Source organism: Pecten maximus, chromosome 4 (assembly GCF_902652985.1).
Source record: "Pecten maximus chromosome 4, xPecMax1.1, whole genome shotgun sequence".
Lineage (NCBI taxonomy): Eukaryota > Metazoa > Mollusca > Bivalvia > Pectinida > Pectinidae > Pecten > Pecten maximus.
Window position 1 is genome coordinate 1,064,722 of NC_047018.1, and position 17,046 is coordinate 1,081,767.

Below are 17,046 nucleotides of genomic sequence, written 5' to 3' on the forward strand. Positions count from 1 at the left end.
TCAAGGTCATTTTCTTATTCAGATGTGGGCTACATCCAATACTTCAGCGAAAAAGTCGTCTTAGAGAAAATGTTGAAGCCAGACGGGCGGACGATGGACTGCGCCCCAGCATAAGCTCTCTTGTCCTTTGGACAGGTAAGCTAGCTTCATGTAAAACTGATGATACGTCTATAATATCAAGAAGTCATTTATTGATGGAGCAGTGTTGTTCAAATTAATTAACAAATTATATAAGAGATAGCATTTCTTCTTTCTCTAAAACCGTGTCATATGTTTATAACATATCTTACAGCTTTATAAGATACATAGCTTGACTTGCCATAAAGTAAATAAACTCGAACAATATGATACATTCTTATACTAATAACATCAACCATTCATACTTATGATTATTAGTTCGAACAAACATCCACACCAATCACAGCACAAAAGAACAAGAAGCTCGGTGGGCACTTGTGCAACATTGTAGTTAATCTAAGTCGTTTATGCAGTTGATATGATGATAACACCTTGTTTCAAATGTAAGAGTATGCTAGGTTTATTTATTTAAATTAATTTAGTTGCCTTTCATTTCAGCATACTAGAGGCCCAGAATCAGATCTCTGTGTCTCTTTGCCATGAGTCATCTTCAAGATTTAAATACATTTGGAACTTATGACATTGAAAAAAGTCAGACAAGGTCATTCATTTGACTAATATTTGTAGCCCTTCACCCCCACCATGCTGCAAACCCAATATTAAGTCCCTGAGAAGAATTTGTTTGAAGGAAAAAGTTGATGACGGACGGCTCACATCTACAAGAATGTTTTTGTAAAAGTTTTTTCTTGAACATGCCATTCAATAACTACCATTATTGTAGTATGAAATAATAGTGTCACACTTTGAAACAGAGTTTTGTAATAAAGTCCCCGTATAGGCTATACGTTGCCTTGTAGTATTCACTCTGTCTGCCTGTCCACTTTTATTCCTGGCTATAACTTTGGTATTTGGTTACCTATTTACATGAAACTCGGCCAAGATCAAATTCAGTTTAAAAAAAATGTACACTTTGGTTAAAAGTCAATGTCAAAGGTCAAATGTCATATATCTAAGTTACCAGGTTCAAATGACAAGGTCAAACTTTAACTTTTCAGTGGTGAACATTTTGTTATGACATGATGAAGCAAAGTTGTTCAGTATTATACAAGGTGTTAACATGATCACTTGACCAAAAGTCAAAATCAAATTTTGTGGCGTTTTACTAATGAACATTTTTAAGACTATGCAAGCATTAAGCTTTTAATAAGGAGTCCACTGACCAAAGGTCAAGGTCAATTTTTGTATCTTTTCACTGATGAACATTTTGGTATGATTCTTTGAAGCGATATTGGTCAGAATTAACATGGAGTAAACTGTCCAGGGGCGAAAGTCAAGTTCCAAGGTCAAGGTCACAATGTTAAGGTCAGGGTCGAATTAGTATCTTTTCACTATTAGACTCTTTGTGATGACACCCACTATGGAGCAATATTGGACAGTATTAACTGACATGGTCAACTGACAAGTCAAGGTCATTGGAACAATGGTCGAGGTAAAGTTTTTTTTTTTTATCTTTCCACTAATGAACATTTTGTTATGACATGATGAAGCAAATATATTCCTAATTAAACAAAGAGACAATTTACCAAAGGTCAAGGTCACGAGGTCCAATAGTTCAAGTTCATGTCAAGTTCAGTATATTTTCACTCATTGAATATTTTGTTGTTACATTATGAAGTTGAATAATCTGAAATGATCACTTGAATATAGTCTGTTTAGTTTATCGCCATATGAACAGCTAGGGCTATGTTGAGGCGGGATATCCTTGTAGTGGCTAGTGGCAACTCGCAATGAACAGGATAAGGGAGTCCCGTCGCATGCCATCCCGAGCAATTATTAAGTGGCTTTTTAAAGTGTCCATATCTTAATTTCTCAAAAGAGACAAACCGCCACCTTAGATATTATTGGGAGATTTGTTTTTCAATAATGGAGGATATATTGTCAGAAGACGGGCCCTTGCTGTGTTCAAGTTTATACAGAATTCGATCACTAATATATATTGTATAAGGAAGGGGCAACCTATCTCATCATGGACACATGTATATTGTTCTAACAATACTTTTATTTTACATTCATTTAAAACCATGACAACAATATCAAAACACCTTTTCCCCATTAATACAATTTCAAGCCAAATGTTACGTGGGGGTCTCCTACGATTTTTACCCTTTGAACTTACGCAGAGGGAAATCGCTGCCCTTAACCTACCATGCGTTTCTCCGTAACATTTCGTTTTACATACTTGTTTAATACACGTCATCTAGCAATAAACATTCCCCAATATAGATCAATCAACATAATACAACACAGTTAATACACAGGACCAGATCAGTCAGCTTTCATATTCTTTACCCCAAATGTAATTGACTACAATTAAACTACATTAATATACCATGTAATAAAAATATAGTTATATTTTCATTAAATTCAAGGCAATGTTGTTACATGTCATCAAATTTCATTGGTAATATTTTACATGTCATCAAATTTCAGTGGTTATATTGTTACATGGCATTATATTTCAGTGGTTATATTGTTACATGGCATCAAATTTCAGTGGCAATATTGTATGCTTATTGCTTCACTATGAAAAATCTCTTCTAATCGAATCATTATAACACAGATGGAATATGAATTTAGAAAACCTTTACAAAATATCAAATTATGAATTGGAAACCTCGATGTATGGACTTGATTATACGTTGAGAACGCTAACAAGTCGCATCCTTTTTTTGTAGACTATAACATGGCATTTCTGCTTGCATAGTTGCAGTTTCTGGCAGTTCTTCATAGATGTTGGATGCTTGTAACTCCATTGTATTCAGGTCAGCGTAAGTATTCTCTGAAATAACAGAAGGAAGTCAACGTATTGAACTGTACATTAAAACATAACGCGGAAGTATTCATCACAACACCGTTCAGAAAGTATTAATCATTCAATAATGTAGTTCAGATAAGGAAACATTTCTGATGTGTACATCAACCTCATCATAGCTTAAAACTGTCTACAGTTCAGATAATATTTTTTTAAAGCCTCTCTATCGAAAAACATCAATTATGATACTATTGCAATAATATGTTCTATAAATAGACTATATACATTAATGATGATCTATCAATCAATACCGTAAGGCCTCACAGATGTCTTCAGTGACTACTGAGAGCTCATGGACCCTTACGTGTGGCCTCACAGATGTCTTCAGCGACTACTGAGAGCTCCTGGACCCTTACGTGTGGCCTCACAGATGTCTTCAGCGACTACTGAGAGCTCCTGGAGCCTTATGTGTAGCCTCACAGATGTCTTCAGTGACTACTGAGAGCTCCTGGACCCTTACGTGAGGCCTCACTGATGTCTTCAGTGACTACTGAGAGCTCCTGGATCCTTACGTGTGGCCTCACTGATGTCTTCAGCGACTACTTAGGGCTCCTGGAGCCTTATGTGAGGCCTCACAGATATCTTCAGTGACTAATGAGAGCTCCTGAATCCTTACGTGAGGCCTCACTGATGTCTTCAGTGACTACTGAGAGCTCCTGGAGCCTTATGTGAGGCCTCACTGATGTCTTCAGCGACTACTTAGGGCTCCTGGAGCCTTATGTGAGGCCTCACTGATGTCTTCAGCGACTACTGAGAGCTCCTGGACCCTTACGTGTAGCCCTCACTGATGTCTTCAGTGACTACTGAGAGTTCCTGGACCCTTACGTGTAGCCTCACTGATGTCTTCAGTGACAACTGAGAGCTCCTGGACCCTTACGTGTGGCCTCACTGATGTCTTCAGTGACTACTGAGACCTCCTGGACTCTTACGTGTGGCCTCACTGATGTCTTCAGTGACTACTGAGAGCCCTTGGAGCCTTATGTGAGGCCTCACTGATGTCTTCAGTGACTACTGAGAGCTCCTGGACCCTTACGTGTGGCCTCACTGATGTCTTCAGTGACTACTGAGAGCTCCTGGACCCTTACGTGTAGCCCCACTGATGTCTTCAGTGACTACTAAGGCCTCCTGGACCCTTACGTGTGGCCTCACTGATGTCTTCAGTGACTACTGAGAGCTCCTGGAGCCTTATGTGAGGCCTCACTGATGTCTTCAGCGACTTCTGAAAGCTCCTGGACCCTTACGTGAGGCCTCACTGATGTCTTCAGTGACTAATGAGAGCTCCTGGACTCTTACGTGTGGCCTCACTGATGTCTTCAGTGACTACTGAGAGCTCCTGGACTTTTACGTGTGGCCTCACTGATGTCTTCAGGGACTACTGAGAGCTCCTGGACCCTTACGTGAGGCCTCACTGATGTCTTCAGCGACTACTGACACCTCCTGGACCCTTACGTGTGGTCTCATTGATGTCTTCAGCGACTACTTAGAGCTCCTGGAACCTTACGTGTGGCCTCACTGATGTCTTCAGCGACTACTGAGAGCTCCTGGACCCTTACGTGTGGCCTCACTGATGTCTTCAGTGACTACTGAGAGCTCCTGGACCCTTACGTGTGGCCTCACTGATGTCTTCAGTGACTACTGAGAGCTCCTGGACCGTTACGTGAGGCCTCACTGATGTCTTCAGTGACTACTGAGAGCTCCTGGACCCTTACGTGTGGCCTCACTGATGTCTTCAGCGACTACTGAGACCTCCTGGACCCTTACGTGTGGCCTCACTGATGTCTTCAGCAACTAATCAGAGCTCCTGGACTCTTACGTGTGGCCTCATTGATGTCTTCAGTGACTACTGAGAGCTCCTGGACTCTTACGTGTGGCCTCACTGATGTCTTCAGGGACTACTGACACCTCCTGGACCCTTACGTGTGGCCTCACTGATGTCTTCAGCAACTAATGAGAGCTCCTGGACTCTTACGTGTGGCCTCATTGATGTCTTCAGTGACTACTGAGAGCTCCTGGACTCTTACGTGTGGCCTCACTGATGTCTTCAGGGACTACTGAGAGCTCCTGGACCCTTACGTGAGGCCTCACTGATGTCTTCAGCGACTACTGACACCTCCTGGACCCTTACGTGTGGTCTCATTGATGTCTTCAGCGACTACTTAGAGCTCCTGGACCCTTACGTGTGGCCTCACTGATGTTTTCAGCGACTACTGAGAGCTCCTGGACCCTTACGTGTGGCCTCACTGATGTCTTCAGTGACTACTGAGAGCTCCTGGACCCTTACGTGTGGCCTCACTGATGTCTTCAGTGACTACTGAGAGCCCCTGGAGCCTTATGTGAGGCCTCACTGATGTCTTCAGTGACTACTGAGAGCTCCTGGACCCTTACGTGTGGCCTCACTGATGTCTTCAGTGACTACTGAGAGCTCCTGGACCGTTACGTGAGGCCTCACTGATGTCTTCAGCGACTACTGAGACCTCCTGGACCCTTACGTGTGGCCTCACTGATGTCTTTAGTGACTACTGAGAGCTCCTGGACCCTTACGTGTAGCCTCACTGATGTCTTCAGTGACTACTGAGAGCTCCTGGGCCCTTACGTGTGGCCTCACTGATGTCTTTAGTGACTACTGAGAGCTCCTGGGCCCTTACATGTGGCCTCACTGATGTCTTCAGTGACTACTAAGGCCTCCTGGACCCTTACGTGTGGCCTCACTGATGTCTTCAGTGACTAATGAGAGCTCCTGGACCCTTACATGTGGCCTCACTGATGTCTTCAGCAACTAATGAGAGCTCCTGGACCCTTACGTGAGGCCTCACTGATGTCTTCATTGACTACTGAGAGCTCCTGGACCCTTACGTGTGGCCTCACTGATGTCTTCAGTGACTACTAAGACCTCCTGGACCCTTACGTGTGGCCTCGCTGATGTCTTCAGTGACGACTACTGAGACCTCCTGGACCCTTACGTGTGGCCTCACTGATGTCTTCAGTGACTACTGAGAGCTCCTGGACCCTTACGTGTGGCCTCACTGATGTCTTCAGTGACTACTGAGACCTCCTGGACCCTTACGTGAGGCCTCACTGATGTCTTCAGTGACTACTGAGACCTCCTGGACCCTTACGTGAGGCCTCACTGATGTCTTCAGTGACTACTGAGACCTCCTGGACCCTTACGTGTGGCCTCACTGATGTCTTCAGTGACTACTGAGACCTCCTGAACCCTTACGTGTGGCCTCACTGATATCTTCAGCGACTACTGAGAGCTCATTAGCATACGTGAAATGAACTATTTCCGCCTTTACCGATACCAATAGTATCTTGTTTATAATGATATTCAAGTTTATGATAACTAAGGTTTATAATATATTCTTGTTATAGAATAAATATCAGTTTCAGTTAATTTTTCAGTTTAACTACCTTTAACGTCTTTACCTTGCCTAAATCACATGTAAGATGTATTGCTATGTTGAATTCCTTATTATCCAATTTTCATTGAAATGGCAAACCTTATGAAGAGATAGCAATTCAAAATTATTTCGATGAAAGGTTAAAAATGGTTGTTGTGCATGCTTTCATGGATTGTCTTTAATAATGTTAGGTACGAAGAGTAATCCAAGAAAATGAACGTTTAGGTTTGATTATAGATGTAAAAAAGTTGTACAACTGCGGTACAGAGTATATCGATCTAACTGCCAAAATAATTTTGGAAGGACGTTTTCAAAGGTTGGTTTAGGCTGAATTCTAGTTCTATGAGGGAAATTACACAACTTCTGTCTTAAACATCCACTCTGAGCTCAGATAGACATGTACATTAATTTTAAAAAAAAGCAACAAAACCCCCCCAAAACTTTTTATTAATTCCATGAATTTATTCATAATTTTAGAATCAATATTACCTTTCAAGAGTTACAAGGACTGGTGTCATCGGCTAACCTTTTTCTTAGGAAGTATGATTTTCAGAAAGAAATACCACCCCAACCTTTCCTATCACTTCTTTTTGAAACATTCTTGAAGAGTAAATCAGGATCTAAAGACTACTGTACTACATTCAACGAGCTCCAACACCTACTGGGGTAAAGAAATGGAATAAGGAGTTTGGTATTGATTAATGGCAGAACATGGCAAGAGTTCCATTACATTAAAAAAGGTAATCTGTGTAATAGTAAAAAGAGAACCTATTTGATTGGTTATGAGGATGTCAAGAAAAACACGGACTACTGCGGCGACTTGAAACACCTTGTGGCATTCAACGTACACATTTTTCGATAGCTAAGGAATCTATTTTTTGTTTTTGAATCTTATCACCAGAAGCGAGCACAGTTGATAATGAAGTTTTAATACTTCTCAAGTCTTTACAAATTCTTGAATCTAAATGCACTTTTAAATGTCATCAAAGACAATTTCCTTGTCCGGAACTATATTAGTACTTAGGAGGGAGGTTTAAAGCTAATTGGAGATCCTGGACACCTATCCTGGAAATAAAGCCTGTCATACTATAAATACATATGCTATCTTAAATCTTATACATGATTAGAATATAACAAACCAACATAGAGAGGCTTTAAGTGTATCTAGTTTTAATTGATTCGAGATTTTATCCCTAAATAAAATCTAAATCCAATATATATAATATATACCACTGAACATAAATACCTTGATCATTCTCATTTCCTGGTCTTGCTGTACGTTTTCTTCTCAACCTAATTTAAAAGTAAACTTCAATGTTAGTATTTTGCTTTGAAATAACGGAAGGTATATTGATTTGTTTCCGTTTATTTTTCTATCAATCAATACCTTTTGGTATCACTAACGAGTTAAATGCAGAACATGTATGATGTCCCCAACATCACTGACCAGTAAGATGAAACCGTGGTATGATGTCCCTTACATTACTGACCAATTATATGAAACAGTTGTATGCTGTCCCCAACACAGATAAAACAGTTGCATGATGTCCCCAACACAGATAAAACAGTTGTATGATGTCCCTTAAAACATTGACCAGTTGGATGAAACCGTGGTATGATGTCCCCATCATTACTGACAAATGAGATGAAACTGTGGTATGATGTCCCCATCATTGCTGACCAATTAGATAAAACAGTTGTATGATGTCCCTTAAATCATTGACCAGTTTGATGAAACCGTAGTACGATGTCCCACCATTGCTTACCAATTAGATAAAACAGTTATATGATGCACCTTAAATCATTGACCAGTTAGATAAAACAGTTGTATGATGTGCCTTACATCACTGACCAGTCAGATGAAATCGTGGTATGATCTCCCCAACATCACTGACCAGTTAGATGGAACTGTCATATGATGTCCCCATCATTACTGACCAATCAGATGGAAAAGTTATATGATGTACCTTACATCACTGACAAGTTAGATAAAACTGGTATGATGTACCTTACATCACTTAGATAAAACAGTTGTATGATGCAGTTTTAGGTTCATTTTTCAGCACATTTTACTTTGTCAATATTTAATTATTCTCAACAAATCATGGCGAATCAAAATGCAATTCATAAATCATAAATAAATACTCACTTGATATTGTAGACTATAGAAACTGCCAAGATAACTGCTAGTAATCCAACTACAGCTGACACGACTGGAATGATCACTGTGTATGTTGTAGAGGGAATGGTTGGTGTTGTTACAGACTCTGAGGAAAAGATGTAACTACGTATTATACTGTAATACTATCGCAGATCGTTTTTGTAGAATGATATTGATATTTCATTACATAATTTGAAAGTGCATGTAATTGATAGATAATGACGTGTCAAAGTACGTTATGTTACACGAGGTTCACTAAAAATGACACCGTTGTATTCACCTAATGTAATAGCAATGGTTCATGACGAAATAAAGTAGATACTTGTATATTATATTATAAACACTGTTTTGTAAAATTATGAGGCTAACGGAAATCGAACTAGTTATGTTGTAAATAAAATTTGCACCAATACTTTATGAATAATACTTACCAAAACAGCTCCCGCTTGTCTTCTCACAAGCATTTTTTCCACAGTCGTATGGACACTTTATTTGACATCTAGGGCCATAGAAACCTTTGGAGCATTCTGTAAACATATGCTTATAAATAAATGTTTTGTTTTCAGGTAAAAGTCTGCTTCCGCAACATGTATATAATCAAATAACTCCTGTAGTACTAAATGTTTCCCATATATATACTGTTCTAACCTGATCGGGCAGACGGACTGACAGAGCTAGTTCTAATATCCCCAAACAACATTGTTAGTGGTCATTCTAGTAAACCGAAATATATGACCATTCTTCATTAATGAATGAATCTGTTCAGGAAGACTATGCTCGATCGCGTAAACATGCCCGTAATTGATCAAACATATTTCATTAATATCTAACTTATTCACGTTTAGGACATATTTCAAACATTTAATGTTTTGATTGTTTTGATTGTCCCATGTCTCTTCTGCAATTGTCTTAACACAATTCTTACCTACAGCATAGAAGGAAAAATGATTAAACAGTTTAATCTAGTCGGTTTACAAACTGTGTTTTAACTTTCCTAAATAAATCCCTGTAGTGTGATATGCACCGTGGTCAGTAATTAAGTGACTTCAGCAAGTTACCGGCAATTCCAAATGATTCCAAGATATTCAAAACATGTTTTTGTATTCTGGGTACAGTGCTGGTGGACTTCAGACCTGCATATCACGCCAAAGGCACTTAGGTATAGTGACACGGGTTATACAGGTACTTAACGTTGAAATCCAACGATACAAATATAGAATGAATTGTATGAGGGGGCTATCACATCCCCAGTCTACAATTTAACATTTCTTTCGACCTATATTAGGCGCCTCTTATTATCGACACTTTAGGTCCCTGACGAGTCCTAGAAGGACGAAACAACTGTATAATGTAGTTTAGTTCGTGTTTATGAATTGAATTGTCTTCTTTTGTCTCGAAATCAATTTCATACTCGAAGTACAATTTACATTTGTCCAAAAGGTGTTGTGTCATATCATATTGTTAGTATTATCTCTGTGAACATTAGGGACGAGAGCAGATGTCCGGTGTCCTAATCTGCCGTGTATTGCCGTAATTAGAGGCTAAATGTGATAATTAAGGTGGACGAGTTTCTATGATGATTGACGCTTTGTATTCTTTATTTTAGTTTGCGTTTCGAGACTGAATAATCTATTGTAGGTTGTGTGACTCTCAGTAACGTACCCCATTAGTAGACTGGTAATGTATACATAATCGGACACTGTGACATTAATCTATCAATATTTCTAAGACAAGTTAAATGATAAGAAACTGACCCCAATTCCAATTCATCATTAAATATATACGGCACATACCAAAACAATGCCCACTTATCTCACACGTGTTATTGACACAGTGGTTTGGGCATCTCTCTTGACATCTTGGGCCATACAATCCGCGTGGACATTCTAAAAACACATAATTACAATAATTCCATGAGTTTATACTGTGTTAGAGGTTGTGTTGTAGAAACACTTGGAATAACTGAATTTGAAAACTGAGTAATACGATCTCCATGGAAAATATGTTAGCGTTATGCTTTTTATTGACGGAGATACGGTTGTTGTATAATACGTTACATGAGAAACCGAATGCATGCATGGTTTTGTTGGCCGACATATTATAGGGATACAAATTTCGACAGAAACATGTGTGTTGTGTTAGCTTGGTGACAATTCCTACATCATTTAGATGATAGGTCCACCGAAAAGAAACTGCACATTCCGACAATCGGGAAATGAATGCAACTGTGACGTCTCTATAGCTTCTCGTCAGACACAAAACGATAGCGCTTTACGGGGAAATAGGAAGTCATCCAAACAAAGAAACAGTTGTATAATCATATATCAAACAATGTTTGCAAATATACATATAATGAAAATACGTGAATCGTTGGAATAATTTGGAAAAAAGTAATTACCTGCTGAAGGTGATTGATGAGTAGTAGGCGAAGAAATAGTAGTCGAGATTGGTGGTTTACAAACCACACCAGCATCCTCGATATGCCCACAATTTTCTATCTGCCATCCTGGAAAGTCGCAATCCATGAGTCTAGGTTCGTCTCCAGAACATTCCACATTGTCCATCCATGTTGGTTCTGATCCAGCACCGAATTGTGCCGAGTGTTTGTAGGTACCTCCACTTTGTGCAGAAAATAAAAATATGTGTGGAACCATGTAATGAATGTGAACGTAAGTCGACGTAAACGTAATATTTTTGTCGGTTTATGAATATGCATCATAACTGACTATCTGTTACATTAAATTGAAATCATTCACAGATCATGACAATGCAGAATTGGTTTATTGGGGAAAAGCAATTTATAATTCTGAAATGAATTAATTGTAATCTTCCCAAGTGACCTGAATAGTCAGCAATATAGTCACGATCAATGGACCTAGGATAACAACTTGACCCTTACATATCCATAGAATGGGATATTGTAAACAGAAATCTCCTCAATTCAGTGTGTCAGGAGCATTTACCGGTATCCAAGCTGTCTGCAAACAACATTGGCATCTGAGTCGTCCCACGAATTGTCGCATACCGTTCCCCAACGGTCGTCATGGTAGATTTCTATACGACCCTCATACTGGGTCGCACCATTTACTAGTCGTATAGATCCTACAATGGTTAGAACAAATTAAAGGTCCATTGTTTTATTTAAGGCAGAAAGATTCCAATTGGAATAATTGTTTATACGGTTTTTTGCGAGGGTATGTCATTTTTTTAAATTTCAGTTGAAGAAAATACAGCATAGCCAATTTATTCTTGGCGTAATTTTGATAACTAAAATATCATTAAATATTTCATAAACAAAAATCAATTACCATCTGCTGGTGGACTACAAACTACACCAGCATCTTCGCTATGACCACAATTTTCTTCCCCCCATCCTGGAAAGTCACAATCCATTAGTCTAAATTCGTCTCCAAAACATTCGACGTCGTCCATCCATGTTGGTTCCGATCCAGCACCGAAATGGGCTTCTCGTGTTCCATTTCCTCCACTGTTTGTAGTATGTACAAACATTTTCGATACATTAAAAGACCGCAAATGTTTGATATTTGTCATTATATTGATGTACTTATGGACCAATACTTGGATGTCCATAACACAGTATTGCTTTTTTTGTGTCAAATAAAGAATACTCTAAGCAATTCTTTCTGGCTTGCTTGATAAATTATCCACGAATCATTGCAATGTATATTTATTTTCCTTGAATTTACATTTTCGTATTGCTTTTTAAATCAACAGAAAACAGTATTAATTAAATCTCAAATCTTCATTGAAATAAAATGAGCCTCGGTGTTCTTCTTTACATATATACCTTTAAAGAAAACTTATTAATGAAATGGTGATGCTATAATCTCCAGAAAAGTTACGCCTCAGCCTCGCCCTGCGACTCCACTGCACACAAGACAAAATCCAACCACATAGGTGTTTTATCGACAAGTTAGCAGAGACGCGATCAAATGGTCTCAGGTGACAAGTGGAGCCGTACAAATCTTTCAAGTGGGATCTTACACGCAAAACAACAATTTAGTATGTCAAAACCACTTACCGGTATCCGAGTTCTCTACAAACAACCATGGCATCTGAGTCGCTCCAGTTGTCGTCACATACCGTCCCCCAGCGGTCGTCATGGTAGATTTCTATACGACCCTCATACTGGGTCGCACCATTTACTAGTCGTATAGATCCTACAATAGTTAATGTTAAACAACGGATACCGTAGATTTGTTAGATTTTCTTCGCTGTTGTTCCAGTCAGAAATAGTTTTCGTGTAGATACGTACTCACAAATGTGATGAAGTGATTGCTTCATAATATCTTGATCGAAAATACAGCGGAATTTAATACCCGAAATATTTTTCACTATGCAATAATTGATTTTTACCAGCAAATTTGGTAAATGTATACATTTCTGTGAATCATGTTTTTAAATATCTGTACCTTAATTCAATCAACATATAATAGAAAATATATTTCAAACATAAAATTGATAATTAAAACTCAACAGAGTAACAATCGTAACAATTTGGTCCGGGTGTCTGTATCGTAATAAAACACTTCATCGTTGGCATATAGAATATTGTAATTTCTAAAACTCAAATACTGCTTAGATATTATAAATGATACCTATTTTCATGAAAATGTTTGTTTCTTTGTTAATTATTTGATTTGACAGAGATTCATTATCCAAGACGTTAATATTACCCTCTTCAAAAAACAATTGAATTTATCGACTAGGTAACCCCATCACACCCTATAGTATTAACTGAGTGGACCAAGCATTTTTAGGTTATAAAAAATTCATGTTCCTCTTTCTGAAAATAGTAGATTTAGCCTAGTGAAGATGTGACAGTATTATCTCAAATGGGGGCGACAAAGGAATTATTTGATGTTCATGCAGATTTACACACAATACCCTAATTGCCCCCTACAACATGCTTACAAAACTACTTCTCGCGGTGGAATGCCGGCTGGGACATTCTTATTTTCAATTAAAGAATAACAACTTGAAACCTTCACTGATATCATTTGTACATATATTACAATCAATGAAGACATTTTCCTTCTGGGTCCCACCTCTCCGGCCTAGGGAGGGCAAGAGTTGACATTTAGACAAAATTGTTCGACTTCCTCCAACCATGCCTTTGACCAAATTTGGTAAAAATCCATTCATTCGTTTCTGACAAGTAGCGATTTAGAAAAGAAATTGACAGACGCACGACCGACACTGCGACATGGCATATGTTCACTGGTTCTTCGAACCGAGTGAATTATAAAAAACTTCAAAACACGTACCAGCAGAAAATAACCAAATAAATCAATTACCTTGTTTTAGTGGTGCCGTTGCTATGAATGGAGTATTGGTAGTTGACAGTGTAGTCGTAGTCGACGATGAAGTGGTCGTCGACGGTGTAGTCGTAGTCGACGGGGAAGTGGTCGTCGACGCTGTAGTCGTAGTCGACGGTGAAGTGGTCGTCGACGCTGTAGTCGTAGTTGACGGTGAAGTGGTCGTCGACGCTGTAGTCGTGGTCGACGGGGAAGTGGTCGTCGACGCTGTAGTCGTAGTCGACGGTGAAGTGGTCGTCGACGCTGTAGTCGTAGAGGACGGGGAAGTGGTCGTCGACGTTGTAGTCGTAGTCGACGGTGAAGTGGTCGTCGACGCTGTAGTCGTAGAGGACGGTGAAGTGGTCGTCGACGTTGTAGTCGTAGTCGACGGTGAAGTGGTCGTCGACGCTGTAGTCGTAGAGGACGGTGAAGTGGTCGTCGACGCTGTAGTCGTAGTCGACGGTGAAGTGGTCGTCGACGCTGTAGTCGTAGTCGACGGGGAAGTGGTCGTCGACGCTGTAGTCGTAGTCGACGGAGAAGTGGTCGTCGACGCTGTAGTCGTAGAGGACGGTGAAGTGGTCGTCAACGGTGTAATGGGAGAGAGGAGAGTAATGAATGAAGTCGTGGTGGTGAACGGTGTAGTAGTAGGCGAAGAACGTGGAGAGGTCGAGGTCGGGGGTAAACAAACTACACCAGCATCCTCGCTATGACCACAATTTTCTATCTGCCATCCTTGAAAGCCACAATCCACTAGTCTAAATTCATCCCCAGAACATTCCACGTTGTCCATCCATGTTGGTTCTGATCCAGCGCCGAAGGACGCTTCCTTTGTGTAGCTGCCTCCACTGTCGGTATAATACATCTACACTCGAATATCAAATATACAATATAAACTGAATTCCCCCAACAAAAAACCAAAACAAATTCTTTTTGATTTTCTTGATATGTGATCTTCAGACCATGATGATATCAACTTATATTTCTTTTGCTGCAATAGATCATTTGGCTTCTCAATTAAAGACAACAACTAAAGAAACAGAAACTTAATCAAAGTATCATTCACAATGAAAAGCATTATTCACAATCAATAACCGTTTAATGGCAGCAGACACCATACATGTTATCTTGCAATTTGAGTCTTATAGACAAACTTCCACGATTTAGTACGTCAAAGATCACTAACCTGTATCCAAGCTGTCTGCAAACAACCCTTGCATCTGAGTCGCCCCAGTTGTCGTCACATACCGTTCCCCAACGGTCGTCATGGTAGATTTCAATACGACCCTCATACTGTGTCGCACCATTTACTAGTCGTAAAGATCCTAAAATGGTTAGAGTGAAGCCAGCGGTTAAGGGATACATTAAAGACTCGCTAGAGTGTGTTTTAAACTGTTTAGAAATATTAAGGTTAAGATATAAATATTATTATTTGGATTTTGTATTTCCCCCGAAGAAATACACGATAGCTTGATAGCTTTCGGATATAACTTTGAATGTAACTGGAATAGCTTGGATAGACTTTAATGGGAAAATCAGTTACCATCTGCTGGAGGAAGACAAACAACACCAGCATCTTCACCATGACCACAATTTTCTGTTCCCCATCCCGGAAAGGTGCAATCCTCCAGTCTATATTCGTCTCCAGAACATTCCACATCGTCCATCCATGTTGGTTCGGATCCAGCACCGAATTGTGCTTCCCGTGTGTAACTGCCTCCACTGTTTTTAAAATGTACAAATATAGTTCGATAAATAATTCAATTGTAAATGTGATTTATTGAATCTTTACAAAACTTGAAGAGCGATAAAACATTATTAAATGTTAAATGTTTGATCCGTTAAAACATAGCACACAAATCAATATCGTTGCTTTTGTTAAATTCATCAACCAAAGACTAGGACGATCTAAGATTGATTTTTTTCTGGAGAAGATCGATCTTTTTTTTCTTCTGTAAAATAATTCAACTGACGCATGGGCACAATTTCATTAAAAAATCAACAAACATAACAAAAATGACCCGAGAGATCATGATACAAATGTACATTTAAACTAAATTTTACATACAAAATCAGAGTCATTGATTGTGTCTCAACTGGGAATATTTACCGATATCCAAGCTGTCTACAAACCACCCTGGCATCTGTCTCGTCCCACAGGTCGTCACAAACCGTTCCCCAACGGTTATTATGATAGATCTCTATACGTCCTTCATGCTTGGTCCCACCATTTACAAGTCGTATGGATCCTTAAACGGTTCGAGTTAAAACAATACACAACCAGTTGTAGAACAAATATGATTAACTTCAAATTGTAAATGTATTAATTGGGTCATCGATGAGTTACTATACATTACTAACTTATTTCTTGGTGTCATCGATATTTAATATAGTAGTAATATAGTATAAAATAGTCATAATCACTTTTCCCCGAATTTAAGCGCATTCATAATTCTTTTAACTATGTTATTAACTTGATAAATCTTTTCTTCTTTTTTCAGATATGCCGATAATACATATTATATTTAGACGACATATAACTGTTTTGAAAACATCCGACAAATTAATTAACTTGCTTGAATAAACATTAATCTTGAAAGGAACATTTGAGAATTGCAAATGAAAAAGTGAAAAGTTTCTGGACTGCAATGTTCATTGAAGTAGCATGTAATTCATCATTTCAAAATAAATTCAAGGAATAATCTGAAATTATTGGGGAAAAACAAATAAATAAATAAAAAAAAAATCAATAGAAAAATCCAAAGTGAATATCTTAACTGAGGTATTTTAACTCCTTTAAAGAATTGAAATTTTACAATCACTTGTGGAATCGGTCATTTTATCATATTTGTATAACTCCCAAAGGAAGGATTGATGTAAAATGAATGTTTTTTTCCCATACTTCATTTCAAATACGAAATGTGATAAAATGAAGGGGAATATTATTACTCAGAGTTGTTTTTATTGGGATCAAGATATCATCATGCCATTGACAAAATATGAAAAATGATGGAATACACTTCAGCCGGCAAGCAATTGAAATTTGCGAGATCATCAGTTGACAGACAATATAAAAGTGTAAAAATACTCATATAAACATCAAACTACTACACAGAATATGTGAATATTACTCTTCTAGAGTCATTTATCATACAATATTTAAATAAAACAATGGAAAATATATCTTTGATCCGAAATGTTATAAGATAGTTTGTTATA

General features: G+C 38.6%; 1 protein-coding gene across 1 annotated transcript in view; it reads right to left on the bottom strand.

Moving 5' to 3' along the window:
• Positions 1-171: 171 nt before the first annotated feature.
• Positions 172-17,046, bottom strand: part of LOC117324833 (deleted in malignant brain tumors 1 protein-like) — a 23,773-nt gene continuing 6,898 nt past the window's right edge. The window contains exons 6-19 of the mRNA XM_033880660.1: positions 16,959-16,962; positions 15,938-16,076; positions 15,371-15,549; positions 15,014-15,152; positions 13,831-14,675; positions 12,555-12,693; positions 11,821-11,999; positions 11,476-11,614; positions 10,911-11,131; positions 10,306-10,398; positions 8,944-9,039; positions 8,501-8,618; positions 7,598-7,644; positions 172-2,917 (exon numbers count right to left, since the gene is read on the bottom strand). Coding sequence (XP_033736551.1) covers positions 2,787-2,917; positions 7,598-7,644; positions 8,501-8,618; positions 8,944-9,039; positions 10,306-10,398; positions 10,911-11,131; positions 11,476-11,614; positions 11,821-11,999; positions 12,555-12,693; positions 13,831-14,675; positions 15,014-15,152; positions 15,371-15,549; positions 15,938-16,076; positions 16,959-16,962 — 2,469 coding nt within the window. The 3' untranslated portion in view covers positions 172-2,786. The remainder of the gene's footprint in view (positions 2,918-7,597; positions 7,645-8,500; positions 8,619-8,943; positions 9,040-10,305; positions 10,399-10,910; positions 11,132-11,475; positions 11,615-11,820; positions 12,000-12,554; positions 12,694-13,830; positions 14,676-15,013; positions 15,153-15,370; positions 15,550-15,937; positions 16,077-16,958; positions 16,963-17,046) is intronic.